At 41.1% G+C, this 18492-nt stretch overlaps 1 protein-coding gene across 3 annotated transcripts in view; it reads left to right on the plus strand.

Moving 5' to 3' along the window:
- BEND2 (BEN domain containing 2) overlaps positions 1-18172 on the plus strand; it is a 54022-nt gene extending 35850 nt beyond the window's left edge. For 2 of the 3 annotated variants that reach the window (XM_077296320.1, XM_077296322.1), the window contains exons 6-11: positions 3190-3610; positions 4260-4460; positions 8243-8364; positions 12657-12885; positions 13877-14080; positions 14952-15261. In XM_077296320.1, coding sequence (XP_077152435.1) covers positions 3190-3610; positions 4260-4460; positions 8243-8364; positions 12657-12885; positions 13877-14080; positions 14952-15136 — 1362 coding nt within the window. In that variant the 3' untranslated portion in view covers positions 15137-15261. Of the gene's footprint in view, positions 1-3189; positions 3611-4259; positions 4461-8242; positions 8365-12656; positions 12886-13876; positions 14081-14951; positions 15262-18038 lie in introns of those variants that run through there. The other variant, XM_077296321.1, reaches the window with a different exon arrangement.
- Positions 18173-18492: the final 320 nt, after the last annotated feature.

Below are 18492 nucleotides of genomic sequence, written 5' to 3' on the forward strand. Positions count from 1 at the left end.
CAGCAATAAGCTGGGTCTCACAGGTTGAGTCAGTGAGATGAGTACTGCAGCGTTATGAGACCAGAGATCAAAATAAAAATTACACATGCCCCACAGTGGGACTAAATGAAAAAGTAAAAAAAGAAGAAAGTAAAATATAATATGTAAAAAACACACCCAAAAAAGCACCGACAAATCACTAAAATCTGTTTTGCCACACAAAATGCAGCATTTGTGATAAAACAAAAAAAAGTACACATAATTGGTAGTGCCGTCTCCAGAATGACCCGCTCTATAAAACTTGCATGTTATTTATTCCATATGGCTAACACTGTAAAAAAGATAATAAAAACATGCCAAAAATGTCACTTTTTCAACATATGGACTAACAAAAAGTGAATCAAAAGCGATCAAAAAGTCGTATGTAGATAAAAAGGGTACAAATGAAAACGCCAAACCGTCCCGCAAAGAACAATCCCTAATATGGTTTTTTGGCAAATAAATAAAAAAGTTAAAGCTCTCAAAGTATGACGATGTAAAAACAAATTCATTTTTGTAAAATATTGTTTTTAATGTGTAAAAATAGCAAAGCATAAAAAAACAATATAAATCTGGTATCCCTGTAATCATTCTGACCGGAAAAACAAATCTGTCTTATCACTTTTGCCGCTCAACAAACAGCACAAAAAAAGAAACAATAACTGAATTGCTGGTTGTTGTTCATTCTATGTTTGAAAAATCTGAATAAAAAAACGATAAAAAATATGATGTGCCCCAAAATAGTACCGAAAAAATCTGAAACTCGTTATGCAAAAATTTGTGACAGCCCTCCAAAATTAATCAGTTAGACGTTTTTTCCTTCCTCATTGCTTGAATTCTTGTGAAGCACCTGAAGGGTTCACTTCTTGAATGTGGTTTTGAGTATTTTAAGGGGTGCAGTTTTTAGAATGGCATCACTTTGGGTATTTTCTGTCATATAGGCCTCCCAAAGTCACTCCAAATGTGATGTGGTCCCTAAAAAAAAAATGGTTTTGGAAGTTTTGTTGGAAAGACGAGAAAATGCTGGTCAACTTTGAATCCTTATACCTTCCTAACAAAAAAATATATCTTTAAAAAATTATGCAGATGTAAAGTAGACATGTGGGAAATGTTATTTATTAACTGTTTTGTGTAACATCTGTGTGGCATCCGTGCGACACATTCCGGCACCTGGGAAAAGCAGTACAGTTAGCTGTTCCCGGGTGCTTAAGGCAGCTCTCATAATTGTCGCCTGGTCTCTTTGAAATCGGCGCCACCAGGCGACAGTGATGGGAGTTGTATTCAGTACCCGCTGTGTACGTCAGTGGCGTATCTAGGGGGGGGGGGCGCAGCCGGGGCATGTGCCCCGGGCGCAGTCGGGCCGCCTAATTCGGCGGTCCGCAGTGTCTCCCCCGGCGGCTGCATTCTGCCGCCCCCGGTCTGGGTGTCAGCTGTTCTCTGTGCCTACTGTCAAGCTGACAGCCGGCACAGAGAAGCTGCAGAGTGCCGGCTCCCAATGAGTGCAGAGGTGGAGGGGAGCCCCTGCAGAGTGGCTGCGGCGGGCAGGGAGAAATCCCTGCAGCTCGCTGCCCAGCGATCTGTCTTCCTGTTTCCTCTCACACAGACGCGCCGCTGGATGACGTCATCATTCAGAGGCCGGCTGTGTGAGAGGAAGGCGATGGAGCTGCTGCAGCAGAGCGCAATGAGAGGTGAGAGATGTGTGTGAATGTGTGTGTATGTGAGTGTGTGTGAATGTTTGTATGTGTGTGTGTGTGTGTATGTGAGTGTGTGTGTATGTGGGTGTGTGTGTATGTGGGTGTTTGTGAATGTGTGTGTGTGTGTGAATGTGTGTGTGTGTGAATGTGTGTGTATATGTGTGTATGTGTGTGTGTGGCTCAGTATTGGGGGGGTGTGTGTGTGTGTGTGTGTGTGTATCGCACTGCAGGGGAATGTGCAGAGAAGTGAATGGTGTGTGTGTGGGGGGAGGGGAGGGCAATGATGGGGCTGACGTGGGGCATATGTCCTGGGGGGGGCGCCAAAATGAATCCTTGCCCCGGGTGCCAGAAACGCTAGATACACCTCTGGTGTACGTTGTGTGTAAAATTAAGAATTAAATAAAAGAAATGCAAAGGGAAAGCCCACGGCTGGGGGCTGATGTTAATAATCTTGGAAAGGAGACAATAACCCAAAAGGTTCCCAGACTATTAATAACATCTCACAGCTATTTGCTTAGCCTTTACTGGTTCATTTACGGGGGACCCCAGAAAAAAAATGTTGGGATATTGTCCCCTTCCCTGATTAGTAACGTGAGCCCCAGCTATGGGCTTTCCCTCTGCTGGTTATGAAAACTACGCTGGAGCCCACGCCATTTGTGTATTTAATTCTTAATTTTACACACGATGTACACAGCGGGTGCTGAACACAACTCCGATCATTGTCGCTTGGTTGCGCTGATCTCAGGAAGCTGCCTTCAACACCCGGCGCCTGTGATCAGCACGAACTGTAGCTGTGTCTCGGGTACCGGTATGTGTCACATGGATAACACATGCACATCCATGTGTCATCTGAGTGCGCGTGTTTGCCGCATGCTATTTGTCCGTGCTGCTCAAAAAAAAGGACATGTCTACGGGTGAAAAACCTGACATGTGCACACCATCATTGAATACAATGGGTGTGCGTGTATCTGTATTTGCGGTTCTTAAAAAATAGGCAGCATATGGACACAAAAAATGGATGTGTTAAGGGGGCCTGAGCCTGGTGAATGGATAAAGGATGTGATGTGGGGCAGGCCGATCATACATGTTCATATTATGTATTTACCAACCAGTAATGAGTACAGAGATGTACAAGTATGCAAGGGAATGCCTATACAGTTTTGAATTCTAGATAAATGAGAGTAATTACCCACCCTGACCATAGACAACTTTACAGTGTCCAGGGGTAGCTTTACAAGAAACCTGGGACAGAAGAAAAGTGAAACGCATAATCAGCAGTACACACCGGTAGCCATTTAATATGGAGGTAATTAATTTCTGCACGGGAACTGTAGGATATTTTTAATCAAGACTATTTGCAAAGTTTCTTAATTTTATTGAAATTGCCATAAAAAAAAGTATTGCAAAGTTATTCACACCATTTTAATGAGTTTTTTGGTTATTAAAACCTTTTTTTTGTTTCACTATGCCTGCGCAGAGACTAGCTCACTTTCCACCAAGAGTCCCAAGCTCACTGATACTACATCCTTCAAGGAACACTCCACGAAAACTGCATCCGAGCACCAAAAAATTTGAGCCCGTTCCTTCATTGCCACTTCCAATGGAAGCTCAGCAGACTCTTCACAGATCGAGTCCACCTCTCCCTACCATTGTATCTACCCATTCTTTGCAGCCCATCATTACTGTGTCAGATGAAGAGAATAGAGAAGTAAAAATTGAAACTTTGCCTGAAAGCACTTGCTCTTCTCCACCTTCTATCACCATGCCTCCTGCATCTTCATCAAAGGGACAAATAAAGGCAAGTAGAGCTGCTGCTGAGATTGAACCGTTGATGATGCCAACAAATGTTACAAGTGAAGAATTACCATCCTCTTCAGTTCAACTGGGTCCAATGCATGGTAAGTTACATGTGGAAGCCCGTCCCCTTCCATTCCTTCTATTCTCCCTGAAAAACTTGTGTTTACCGAGTGACTGTCATATGTTTGGTAGAGTGCATCGACAGCCGCAACACATGCAGGGATTGCCTAGCAAACAGGGAATCCCTGCATGTGTTGAGACATGCAGCTGCAGAGACTTGAACTTATTTTTCTAGCACTCCACTCGGTTAGCACAGGAGCATGCTCAGATAGCACCTTATCCAAGCATGTTCGCTCATTACTAGCTTAGATGATTTCTGCGCTAGAGGCTCCTAGGAGCTTCTGTCACATATTTTGTCACCTACCACATGCAGCACAGTTCTTTCCACAGACCTATAGAACCCAACAGAACACGGTCAGTCAGCTGCCATTGATGTCTGGAACAGAAAGGACGATGCAGATGTTGGCTCACAGGGAAATAGTGTGGGGGACCTGCAGACTGCAGCACAGCTTCATCCATCCATGCCATTATAACAACAACACAGCGTGATATTGCTCTTCTCTCCAGACATTTTTCTGCATTGCATTGGCGTTATAGTGTGAATCGAGTGGTAGTTTTTGCTTTTTTTTTCCATCTTACACATTGACAATGTTGTACTTTCTGAGTGTTCCTTAATTGCTTTATTTTCAGAGTTTCTTGGCGATCCAAGTAGGAACATCAAAGTCCCAGGCAGTTTTTTGGTGAAGGCAAGACAGAAGACACAGCCAAAGTATGCTGCTCGTTACTTGGTTCGCACCTTGTTCACTAAAGAGGCGTTGTTGAGCAGTGCTACTGAAGCAAGTGTACAAGGACTACTGGCACTTGATGCCAACAAGGTTGCAGGAATAAGAGGTAATGTAAATTGAAATGGCTTTTCAAGGGACTATCTGGTTCTTTAAAATTGATAGCCTATCTCTAGGAGAGACCATCAGTGTGAGATTAATGGGGTCTGACTTTCAGAAACCCTGATGATCAGCAATTTAGGGGTCCTTCATGGTTTACTAATATAATATATTACTATTTATGGGCAAGACCACCATTTTCAACCAGCCAAATAACCCCTTTTTAACTTTTGATAGATAATAACTGAGCACATTGTTAAAAGCAACATAGAGTGCAGTGATTACTTTGCTAGTCAGATCCTAGGTTGGTTACAACCTATAGAGAGATTGTGTTTTTGATGTAATTGATTCAATAATACCTACAATATTAATAGAGAATATTAATTGGAATAATGGTATGTTTCCACTGGGCAGATTACATCAGGATTTGCTGCAGATTGGATGATGTGTACAGCCTCATTGTCCAAATGTTACAGCATAGTGGAGGGGATTTTATGAAATCCCATCTCCACTATATGTGTTGGCCGCATCGGCTCTGCATATCCGGACACGCGGTGCGTCTTTATAGATCGTAGCATGTCTATTTATCTTGCGGAGACGCTCCGTCTCTGCAAGATAAATAACCCGGTCTATGAATACGATGTGGTGATTCCGCATGTGTTCAATGAACACATGCGGAATCACCACGCGTACAACAGGGGGCGGTGCTTTGGGCGGAGCGGGGTATCCGCTGCATCCAAAGTGCAGAGCTTCCGGACCGTGGAAACATACCATAAATGGGTACCCCTATGTCATGAAGCTTCTCCAAATGCAACTGCCTAAACCCTGGGCCTATTTCTTAGCGGCACAACTTCAATATTAAAGAGAGTGGGATGAATTGAGACACAACTCTTGAGAGCTGTTTAACCACATCTTGGTAATCTCTCTACTTATATGAGGACTTGAAGTGTAACTAATTCAAAGCCTCACCTAACGTTACCCCTACCAATTTACTAAGTTTGGAAAGTTTGTGATATCCAGAACAGCAAGGAGCCATCACAATTTACATCCATATGGGAAACTTGATGGTTACCTAATCTTTTTTATTTGAAGGGCTTTGAGGATTGGAAGAGAATTGGATGTAGGGGAATAGCTCAGTTATTGGATAATGGTATGTTTAATTCCTTTATTCATATAGGCTCCAATGATTTCTAGAAATGCCTACAAATGCATCATGCCAATGGAGCTGATTTACAAGGAAGGGCATGAAGAGGGTATTAAGGTTAACAAGGTCCTAAACCTCATCTGTAAATTAGAACATTCCTCTGGAATTCTATCCGTGGTCTCTTGGTCTCTATTGTGTTTAATGCTAGATAATTATCCTGGTAAAATTGAGAGGAGAAATTGGCCCTATAGAGGAATGAAAATGGCAGGAGTTATTGGTGAGGATTCCACAATTATCTCATGGGGAGGCACACAGACTGTCACATTTATATAATTATATTTAATACACATAGTTTATTGAACCCCAAAATGCTTCTATGTAGTGGGAGTGAGAGTTGATGCCCGTTGTCCGAGATGTTTTGCTGGTGATGTCACACTACTGCACATTACTTGGACTTGTCAAAAACTGGATAGATAGTGGAAAAGGGTGGTGGACGTTAACAGCCAAGCATTTGACCTATAAATTGAGCTGACTTCTCTGGTGTATGTGTACTTGGTTACATGGAAAACAATGATCCAGGTAAAATACCTATTGCTAAAATGCTTTATATAGCTTGTAAACTCATTGAACAGCACTGTGTGTGTATAGAGATATAGATAGATTCTGTTGTACCTGGAAAAGGCGCTTTCTCAACAAATTCAAGTCGATTTGGGCACCATGGTTTGATACCTGGTTTGCATTTTTGAGAATTAATAAGCTTCTGATTAGAATTAGCCTAATCTATTAGTTGATATATAGCAGGCCTTTTTTGACATTTTCATCCACATTTTTTGGGAATGCAAAGAATCTGATCTTTTAAGCCATATGTAAAATTATGCGCTACCTTTTTATAGTCTCAGCAAAAGGAAAATGTATAGGATGATGACACCTCAATATTATGCTTCCTTTTCTAAAGCTCATGAGGACTAAGCTCATCTTTTATGTACTGTACCGTAATTGCACCACTTTTGCTGAATAACTTTTACAATTTGTATGGTTGATATGATTTATTTATTGGGCTTTGTAAAAAATAATATAAAATTGGGTTAAGGGTGGTGGGCTACTGGAGGATTTAATTTTGTTTTGTAAAAACGATAAACTTTTCAATAAAAATACACACTTAGAAAAAAAAGTTGCCAAATATACCGGATGTGTCGTAAATGTATGGTAGGTGTGGATTCCTCAATGAGACAAATAAATGGAGGGAGCAACACATGTAAATGTATGGGAATTTCAACCAACTCTCCACTGATTCACTCACATAATGGCCCCATCATTGAGATAGATGTGGGGCCCATTGGGGAGACCCACATCTAACAAACATTTATGGCATAAAGTGTGAATTTAGGGCAGCACGATGGCTCTGTGACTGGCATTGCAGTGCTGGCGTCTTGGGTTCAAATCCCACCAAGGACAACATCTGCAAGGAATTTGTATGTTCTCCGTGTGAGTTACCTCTGGTTTTCTCCCACACTCCAATAAGGATTTTAGATTGTGAGCCCCAATGGGCACAATAGTGATGATGCCTGTAAAGTGCTGTGAAAATTAGTGGTGCTAAATAAGTGAGTAGAATAAATAAATACAATTTTGTTAAAAAAGTACGAGATGGGAATAATCCGTTTTATGAGCATATCTTACCTGATAAAGACCCTCTCAAACATGTCTTCTTTACGTAGTGTATTAGAAGGCTCATCCACATGTACCATGGTCATGAAAACTGTAAAGAATTAGTTATAATTTATTATATTTGCTTTAAATAACTCCATCATACTCCACAATGCTTACCGTACATATTCCTTTTGTTATGAGACAGAAAATCCTCTTCAATACCGGTTTCTCTACTACAGAGGTTTGCAACTACTCTTTACTTATGGCCAGTCCTTAATATCGGCAGCTGAACACCGGGGGTAGGACACCCACCACCTCTGCCAATTAACTGTTACCAGGAAGCTACCGGAAAATAGCAGCTTTGCGAAAACTATATTGGCTAGGTACTGAAGTCCCCCCCCCCCATTCATTTGAATGAAATTAATAGGGGATGGATCTGCAGTACCCAGCCGTGGCCACTATTGAAATGATGGAGCTACTGTGTTTTAGCAGCCTCTGAAAACTTCCAGCCCCAGCTGCGAAGAGCTGATCAGAGGGGGGTTCCGGCTGTCAAATTCCCACCAATCAGATATTGATGGCTTATCCTATGCGTAGACCATCAAAATAAAAGTAGTGGCCAATCCCCTTAATGATTATGACCGGTAGGTACGTGGGTAAGGTGCATTTATAAAGCTTCAGAGGCAATGACAAACCTGGTCTAGTATTACAGGTTAGGCAGGGCTAATCTGGTCAGTTTCAAGAGTGGAAACTACACGGAGAAAGCTATAACGAGGTTAGCTCCTTTTACAAATCCTGATGGAATACGGTTATTAGGATTACTGCAGTGTGACAGTGGCCACAGACAATTAACACACTATTTCTGACAGTCACAAGAGGTCCACAGTGGCTTTGTACATTAATTGTTGTAGTGAATCTGACATCAATCTCCTATTTAAAGGGATTGTCCACTGCTTTTATATGGATGACATTTTAAGCTTAACTGCTCTCTATTTGTATTGCAGAATTTCTTGCATCTGTATTTCCTGTATGTGATCTTAGTGAATATGGAAAAGACTGGAAAACCTGTACCACAAATGTTAATGCCATGATTCGATGTTTGCATTTAGAAACAAAGAAAAGTACAGTAAGTTTTTTTTTTTTTTTTTTAATTTCCCTGGACAAAATACTTTTTTTCCTTTGGTTGAGTGTATTTTCCCACTGTGTGCGTATTTTCTAACAGCTGTAAGTTGTATACAGTAGAGAAAATGATTATTCTTTTGTATAGAAATCTTTAGTTTAATAATTCATTAATTCCAAGAACGGTGGCAGAAAAATCTGAGTTATTGATACTTTTAGGATTGAGTTCTTCGCAAGTACTATACTTAAAAAGGTCAATCTGCACTGATCAGTCATGACATTAAACCCACTGATGGGAGGAGAATACTGTCATGTGACAATGGCGCCTGTCAAGAAGTAGTGTCCCATGTATGTTATTATAGCAGCAAGTGACCAGTCAGTTCTTAAAATTGAGATATTTGCTGGTAACGGCCCATCTTAACAGATCCTAGAGAAGAGCTACTGTACCACAAATTGGTGTAAAGGTACCATTGGCTTTGGTAGAAATGTGTCAGAACCCACCATGCATCACTGAGCATTGGAAAAAGGTGATCTAGTCTGCAGGGACAATTTTTGACAAAATATGGCCCTGGGCAAAATGTAAAAGTGTGCCCCTTCTGTGTACCATCACACAGAAACACTTGGGATGCATTTATATGAGCTGTTTTCAGATCATGTTTAGGAGTTCCATTGACTATACGTGTGCATTCGGCACTTGTTTACCAACCTCTTTGCACAGTCTGGTGAACAATGATTGGGGTAGAATGATTACAAATCGATCATTCTGCCCCCATACTTATAATGTTATCAGCAGGAAATTTCCTATATACATGTTGCAATGTGTTGCTGAGAACAATGACTTTTGTTTCAGCATAAACAATCCAATCACCAGATGAATGAGCATCATTTTGTTTTATTGTTGGCATAAGCCTACAAACGTCGTAATTTTGGTATTTATAAGTGTGAATGCCACACACACACTGTATGTGACTGACATCACACAGTGTAGAGGATTTACCATGTTCCCTCGTCTTCAAATCCTCCAGGTTTCCACATTCTAAAAGACCTTTCGTCACAAGACCATGATGTCGCCATAGTTCCTTCTGCATGTCTAAAGATTGAAGCTGTACTGATAATGCAGGCATGTCTTAATCTGTGAAGGTTCTGGCTTTTAAAGGCTGAGGGGCCAGAGGCATGGCTAGGGGTCCAGTACTGGGAAGTGGGGGAATGAAACTCATTTGAGTGGGTCCATAAGCTAGGCAACCATGTTTACAACTATGAAAGTGCATCCTACCTCTTCCGACAAGCCTACAACCTGCAGTAACCACTGAACTACCATACTGCTGCACGACCAGCTTTACCCTTCCCTTCTGTATCCTCACCCATCCCTTGTAGATTGTGAGCCCTCGCGGGCAGGGTCCTCTTTCCTCCTGTAATGGTCGGTGACTCGTTTTGTTCAAGATTATTTTAATTGTTTTTGTTACGTATGTCCCCTTTCACATGTAAAACGCCATGGAATAAATGGCACTATAATAATAGTACTAAACAGATAATTATGCTGTTACTGAAAACAAATTGCTATACAAAAATCAAGACCAATATTCCTGCTATATAGTGACTGTACAATGGCAGATGCCAGGTGTACAAAACATATTAAGAGATTAAAGTTCAGTTATATTACAACATTTACAGGTGATGTTGTTTCTGATGGAGTTGTTCACTTTTCCCATCTTTTCCATCTGGCCCAAACCGCCATGACAACTTCTCCAGACATGACCCATGTGTAGATTTTACATCAAAGTCACATTTGACTTCTCGCCTTTAAAGCATTATACCCAACCTGCACAAAGTTGTTATCCCTATGCTGAGCCTGCTGTAGCGTATTTGTCCCTGTTACTGCACTTGCTGTGTGGAATAGTAACAGTGCTCTTCTTTGTGACTCTGACATAGAAAAACTCTCCCTTTATTCCCTCTAGATGGTAAAATTGCTCCATAAAAATACTAATGCTTTATGTAAGTGCCCTAGAAAGTAATACTAGTGCTCACATTTATTGTTTGCATAATGCTTCTTATGTGCCCCCTTCATAGAGATACCTAGAGATGAGCGAACCCGAAGTGTAAAGTGTGGGGTTCATACCTGACATCTAGTTTCTGGTGCTGAACTCCAAACACTGACTTCTTCTGGAAGTCCGTTTCACAGTTCAGGAGTCTGGGCAGGAGAGAGAGAGAGTGAGATTTTCCAGCTCCAACGTTTGGGTCACATTCTATGGGGTTCGGGTTCAAGTTCTGTACCTGAACTGAACTTTGGATTAAAGTTCAGTTGAATCGGGGAACCTGAACATCCATGGATCCGCTCATCCCCAATAATACCTGTAGGGGACATTAAATTATAGGGACACTGAGTGCACCTAAAAGATATTAATGTTTCCTGATGCCCCAACAGCCTGTCCCCACACACAGTAGGATGCCCCCCACTCAGTATGATTCCTAATTGTTCCCCCACACACAGTATAATTCCCCCATACATAGTATGATGGCCCCCACAGTAGTCTCCTCCTCATAGTATACTGCCCCAACATTCCACTGTAACTACAAACTCTTAAAATATACACTCCCCTAAACCTGGACCTTGAGGCATAGTGTCCACTGTCAGTTAGGCCAGTTTCACACTTGCGTTTGTAGCAGCTGCGGAGGGCTGCGTACTTCCTCCGTGAAGCCCCGCCCTCCGCCGCTAGCTCCACCTACTTCTGCATGCGGACGGCATGCGGCCGGCGTACCTATATTTAACATTAGGTACGCAGGTCGTGCCGCAGTATGCGGATGCTTCCGCATGCGTCGTTTTGACGATGCGGAGACCAGCGTAGGACGCAGCTTGTAGCAATTTTTTTTTTTCCGCATCGTCAAAACGACGCATGCGGAAGCATCCGCATACTGCGGCACGACCTACGTACCTAATGTTAAATATAGGTACACAGGCCGCATGCCTGCCGCATGCAGAAATAGGCTGAGCTAGCGGCGGAGGGCGGGGCTTCACGGAGGAAGTCCGCAGCCCTCCGCAGCTGCTACAAACGCAAGTGTGAAAGTAGCCTTAAAGGGGTTTTCCCACAAAGCAAAATTAATTTTAAAGTTGAGTTTAATCAGTAGATCTGTGAATAATAATAAGTCACACAATTGGATGCATTAAAAAAAAAGTCCCTGTGCTGAGATAATCTTATACATGTGCCCCTGTTGTGTACTGTGTCTGTAATGGCTGTGTCTGACCATACAGGAACATGGTCTGATTATACCACATCTCCTGGGCAGTTCCTGCACGGTCAGAACACATCCAATTGTGAAAATTAATATTATTCCAAGATCTATTGAATAAAATGAACTTTGTTCATGGGAAAACCCCTGTAATTACTTCATCATGCCACCTGTGCTGTGAAGCTGACATAGTGTGTGCTCCTATCATTCTGTAGGCCGCAGGTCTAAAGTGACCTGTGGACTACAAAACGGAGAGCGGTAGTGCAGGGAGACCATGCCTCCCTGCTCTACCGCAGTTTAACTATATCTGTATGCTGTGCACACCTATACATTTATAAGTGACAGTCGCTCTTGTTGGGCATCACCAAGTGGGCTTGGGGTAACCGCCCTCTTTGCTGCTATGATACCTACACTACTTCTAAGGGCCCACTTGAGGAAGGGGTCCTGATTAGTCGAACAGTTAAACTTAACAGTTTAACTTACAGGTTACTTAAAAGGAACCACAGGCAGCATGAAACGGGGATGGGTTCCCTGGTTATATTGCAATGATGTTGAAAGCCTCGAACAGGGACTAATGTCAAAGTGGTAGCTCTCTCGCTGTCTTCTCCCACCCAGCTCGTTATGATTGGTAGGTCTGTTTGTGTACAGGGGGAGACCTGTTAATCATGCCTGCCAGGGTGAAGCCAGGTAGGAGAGCTGCCTCTTGACTTTTCTCTCTGTTCCTGACTGGGTCCTTAGTTAGGTTTCTCGAACATGCATATTTGTAATGAGGAAGCCTGTGCCTATTTCATGATTCCTTTATTTTGGAAAGTATTTATCTACTGGCAGGTTCCCTTTAAAAGAATCAGCAGCTAACATTTTGATGCCAGATACCATAGGATACCTTCCGAGGTCTTGTAGAGTCTGTGTCTTGACAGGTTGGAGCTGCTATCTACACAGTATTAAGCAGGAGGATTTAATGTTATGACTGAATTGTGTATTTATCTGATGTAGGAAATTCTAGTGTAGGTGTGAACATTTTTACTTTATCGAGGCATTTAACTAACTGCTTAAGTGTTTCTGTTTTCCATTAAGGTCAGTGTGTGTCCTAAAACCCCGTCTAAAGTTTCTGGTGACTCAATTTGCTTGGATTCTGATGATGCAACAGAGGAAGATAATGAGGTGGAAATCCCGGACGATGTCCAAAATATTGTAAAAACTAACGCTCCACCTGCTAACACTGTAAATAAGCAGATGGGTAACCGGGCATCTGGACCGCATAAGGTTGGAATGTCTACAAAACAGAAAGTTTCGGACCCTATAGGTAATACTCTTAAGCTAGACTATGTTTAGAGGTAGCTCTCTTACACTCAACAATGAAATTGAAAACCCAAAAAGGAAAAGTAGTGGAATTATGAAAATCACAGGATCAATAGACATGCTAATGATATACAAATGATGAAGAGATAGAAACTACATTTTTAAAACCTCTTCAATTTTATTCAATATCGATCACATACAAGAATCCCCACACGTACATGCCATTGCATACTATATGTCAGGTTACTAATGGTTGTCTGAGAAATATTCTGCCATGCTGAATGCACTTGGGTACACAAATTATCAGAATCGATTGGGTCAGCTCCCTTTGCAATTGTCGACCATCGACATAACAGATGTGCTCGATAAGAGACCCTACAAACCATGGTAGCACATTTAGTCCAAACAGGCTGCATACAGTAGCCTGGTGTTGTCGAGTAGGACAATGGCTCCTGGGACACTTTGGAGAAATGACTATACTACAAGTTCCACGACCAATTCAATTTAATGACGAGCTGTTAGTGTACCTGGAATCAAAGCTAGATGGGTCTGGCTAAATCCTGCTGTTGTTTTTATAAGACATTGTGTTATCTGCTATATCTCTGCTAGTCCTCTCAATGATGAGCTTTTGTTATGTATTTCTCCATATTCATGAGATCTGCTTATCTCTCCCCTACCACTGATTGGCAACTTTCTGCCTTTGCATAGTGTAGACAGAAAGGTATCAATCATTGGTGCGTGCAGGGTTCTACAGAGCTCAGTATTGAGAGAACTAGCAGAGCTGCAGAAGATAAAATGGCAATAATATGAAAACTAGCCAAGAATTCTAGTGTGACATAACGCTGGAATTAATGACTCTGTTGCTTTCAGCTTGAGAAGCATAAATCTGGTGACAGATTACCATGTTTTTTGTACATACACAATTGATTTATCCGAAGGAAAACATCAGGATATCACATTTTGCGAACAGAAAAAGTTCTCTTTTCTTTGTTTAGAAAACTTTGGGGAACCCTGGAGAAATGTGCAGTTACCTTTCTCAGTTATATATATTGGCAAAGGAAAGTCTCGCCCAGAACTCTCTGCTAGGTATTTGATCAGGCATCTCTTTTCGGAGGAAATTCTTGTGAAGAGCAATGTTTATGGGAACATGGACCGTGGGGTTCTTCCATTAGACTCCAACAGAATTGCTGCATTAAGAGGTATAAGCATTGTGTTTTGTACTTAAAATGTATATTTGCTGCTTTTATCATTTTGCAGTTTTCATATAGAATCCTTTATTCATCATTCACAGTTTTGCAAACGTAATGGCTGAAATGTTCCAGCATTCTTTGTTGAGGATCTGTATAGAACTTGCTTGGAAATTTTAATTCTGGAAAATATACACTTACCCCAGGCACCATACAGTAAATTCTGCATGTATAATGCTTAATCCTTCCCCATACAAATGAGATGGCTCTCGGCTCAATGATATTTTGTCTGACCGTTCAGCTGCTTCTTCTCTTTCCCAACCCTCCCACACACAGGAGCACTCGCTCAGTTAAGCACTGTAGTCTACTGTAAGTAAGAGCCGCTGCCAGACATCTCTGGCAGTGACTTATTCCTTTGAGAACAAAAGAATAGGCAGTCTGAAATTATGCATGTTGGATCCTTAACTGCTTTGACATCCAAATGTCTGGGGCCCCATATACATTATACTGTTGGTCGAATGCCAACATTAGTCTGATGTGTATGGTGGGTGAGGGGGGTACAAATTTGTCTGATGCCGTTTAGACTGGTTCTGACAACGACTTGTAATCCTGTGAATGCAGTTTTGAGCTGTATAGGGCCAGTGAAAAAGGAGTGAAGCATTTCCTTGCAAGTCCCTTGCATGAACTGGGCACATATATCTATTTAAAGGAGTTATAGCCACCTTAGACATTTATGGAATATCCAAAGTATATGTCGTAAGTCTCCAAGATGTGAGTCACACCTAGAGGGGTGACTTGGTCTCAGAGGTCAGAGCTGTAGTTGTACAGAAATACAGTTGGCATGGATTTCAATTTTGCCTTTGCATATTTTTTCTTTCTACAGACTTTCTACAGCAGAATTACCCAACATTTGATCTCAAGGAAAATGGCCAAGACTGGAAAGCTTGCGTGGCAGCGATTAATAGTACCATCCGAAGCCTTCGCCATGATCAAAAAAAGGCAACCATGCAAAGTCGGAAAAGAAGCTCTCTTGATTCGTTTTTGTGGAAGCCTGATGTAGCCAACTGACGCTGGCGCTGTCCGGCATGATTTGAGTTCTGGTTGGTGCCGAGATGTGCCTTTGTCTACTGAAATCTTTTTCTACTGACAATTTTACTGACTACTTTAAAATGCAGCCCAATACAAAAATTAAGAAACATACTTTTATTTCTATTGTTAGTTTTACAGCATTGTATGTTTGTAATGGTTAATGGTTATGAGATGTCATTATGCTACGTTACACACACATATATATATATATATATATATATATATATATATATATATATTAGTACTAGTCATTTTTTTTGTTTGCTTGTTTTTATTATAAATTTTGATATATGGAAATAATCACAGACCCCCAGGTAAGTCAGTGCTTAATGGCTAGGTATCTTGTCTTTTAAATCGGTAGGGTATAGTTCCGTCATTTTAAGGTAATATAAGCTTTTATTGGAAAGATGTTGTAATAATAAATACAAAATTATCCTGAGTGGGCCCCTTGCTAAGAAAAAAAGTATTTGTTACCCATAATGTCTCACAACATTACTAACAATATGTTTGACCCATTTTCACATTAGCTGAAGATTGTTGGTGAATTGGTTAATCGGCAGGCTATTCTTACTGCTCCCTTGTCTGTACATCAATAAATCCAACCATTTGAAAAGCAGAGAGTCATTAGTTTGGAGAGCATGGGTGTCACTGTAGTCTCACTTGTGTATAGATAGAATAGCTTCTAGAAATATATACAAATAGAAGATGAATATTCAAGACAAGTGTAATGTTTTTGTGTTAAAAGCATTGTTTGGTTGGGGAGTTTCATTTTACATTGTACTTGTCATAATGAACATGTTATCTTTAACCCCTTCACCCCCGGAGCTTTTTCCGTTTTTTCGTTTTCGTTTTTCGCTTCCCTCCTTCCCAGAGCCATAACTATTTTATTTTTCCGTCAATATGGCCATGTGAGGGCTTATTTTTTGCGGGACGAGATGTACTTTTGAACGATACCATTGGTTTTACCATGCCGTGTAACAGAAAACGGGAAAAAAATTCCAAGTGTGATGAAATTGCAAAAAAAGTGCAATTTCACACTTGTTTTTTGTTTGGCTTTTTTGCTAGGTTCACCAATTGCTAAAACTAACCTGCCATTATGATTCTCCAGGTCATTACGAGTTCATAGACACCTAACATGTCTAGGTTATTTTTTATAAAAAAAATTGCGCGATTTTCTGATATGCCTCCATAGGAGGCTAGAAGCATGCACAACTCGATCGGCTCTGCTACATAGAGGTGAAGCACAGATCACCTCTATGTAGCAGAAATCCAGGTGTACTTTGAGCGCTGACCACAGGGTGGTGCTCAAAGCAATCGGCCATCAACAACCATAGAGGTCTCAAGGAGACCTCTGGTTGTTATGGCAATGCACCGCTGACCCCTGATCATGTGACGGGGGTCAGCGTTACCAGCACCTCCGGCCGCGCGGCCGGGAGCGCTAGTTAAATGCCGCTGTCAGCGCTTGACGGCGGCATTTAACTAGTTAATGGGCACGGGCGGATCGCGATTCCGCTCGCGCTCATTGCGCGCACATGTCAGCTGTACAAAACAGCTGACATGTCGCGGCTTTAAGGTGGGCTCACCGCCGGAGCCCACCTTAAAGCAGGGGATCTGCCAGCTGACTTACTATTCCGTCAGCTGGCAGAAAGGGGTTAATAGCAGTATCTATTGTATGGCCTAATTAACATTTTGTAGTGTTATTGTAGTTTTTAATGTATTTTCCTTTAGTTTAAAGGGAATCTGTCAAAACGTTTCTGCCAACTAACCTGAGAGCAGCCTAATGTAGATACAGGAACCCTGATTCCAGCAGTGTGTTATTTACTGGGCTGCTTGGTGTAGTTTTGATAATCTCCTGCTGATAAAACAGTGAGTTATCATCAGAGGACTAGTAAACATGCAGCCAGAAAGTCGAGCATATTCATGAGCTGTGAATAACCCCACCTCACTACTGATTGGCTGCTTCCTGTGTACACTGTACATTGGCAGAAAGCTGCCAATCAGTGCTGTGGGCGGGGTTATACGGAGCTCAGCATTCTGAGAAGTGCTAGAACTTGCAACAGATAAAGCAGTGCTTTTATCAAAATGACAGCAAGCAGCCCGTTAAGTGATACGTTGCTGCTCTCAGATGTGGTAGCATATACCAGACACCTGGTGACAGATACACTGCCGCCTGCTTTAAAAAAGTATCGTAAATGGGATTGGACAAGCTCTTAAGTCTTTATTTTTTTCTTGTTTTTTAGATTCATTCCAAGTATTGGGCAAAATGCATATAATTTATTACAAAGCATTTTTACACAATTCCTATTTTTGCTGAAAGGAACAAAACTACTCCATGAAAAAGGGTTATTAAAGTTTTCAGACTCTGAAAATGAATGATTACCACCAAAAAACCTGCACCATATTTTTTTCTGTGAATTGAATTGTAGTGCAGTGGGCTGAAGCGATTATGCCACTAAGGTTGGGCGAAAACCTTCTAGATGGCTGTCTTGGTCATTTATTATGTAATGTTGCTATACCCGTAGCTAAGTTGCTTCCTATTATTTGTCTTTAAGCCCCACACTATCAGATTATGCAGAGATGTGTTTTATATATAAGATTTAGTGAAGCTAGATATATTTCTGGTTTTAGCGAACAGGAAATCTGCAATATGACTCTTTATTATATACTGTGTTGTGTGTAAATAAAATATACATTTTGTTACAAAGTCTAGTTTTATTGTACTGTTACACTAACCTGAATACATGCCCAGAGGTAATGGAATTATTAATAAACTATCTTATGAGATTAAACTTGGTTTTATAGTTTGATATTTTTTTCAAGTAATTTTATCTGAAAGTTCAAATTATTCACCATTGATATTATTTTCATTTTGTTGTTATAGAAGCACAAAAGAACAAAACTGCAGTGAAGGAACTCGCTCATGATGGAAACTTTGGCACCACAATGGGCAGGGCTCAGAAGGAAAGGGGCTGCATTTGAATTCTGGAGCGCAGTTTTGTCTGGAATCGATTTTTAGACGCCATGTTGCATTTTGAAGATCCTGATCCTGACATGCCAAAACAGAAACCCCCACAAGTAACCCCATTTTGGAAACTACACCTTAAGGAATTCATCTAGTATTGTAGTGAGCATTTTTAACTGAACTTTTCACAGAATTGTATAACATTGGGCTGAGTAAATGAAACATTTCCATTTTCTTCCACTAAAATGTGACTTTAGTCCCAAGTTTTTAATTTTAAAAGGAGATAATAGGAAAAAATGAATGGTGCAATATGTTGTGCAATTTTTTCTGAGTACACGAATACCCAATATGTGGTCGAAAATGGAGATCAGAC

This window comes from Ranitomeya variabilis, chromosome 3 (assembly GCF_051348905.1).
Source record: "Ranitomeya variabilis isolate aRanVar5 chromosome 3, aRanVar5.hap1, whole genome shotgun sequence".
NCBI classification, from domain to species: Eukaryota; Metazoa; Chordata; class Amphibia; order Anura; family Dendrobatidae; genus Ranitomeya; species Ranitomeya variabilis.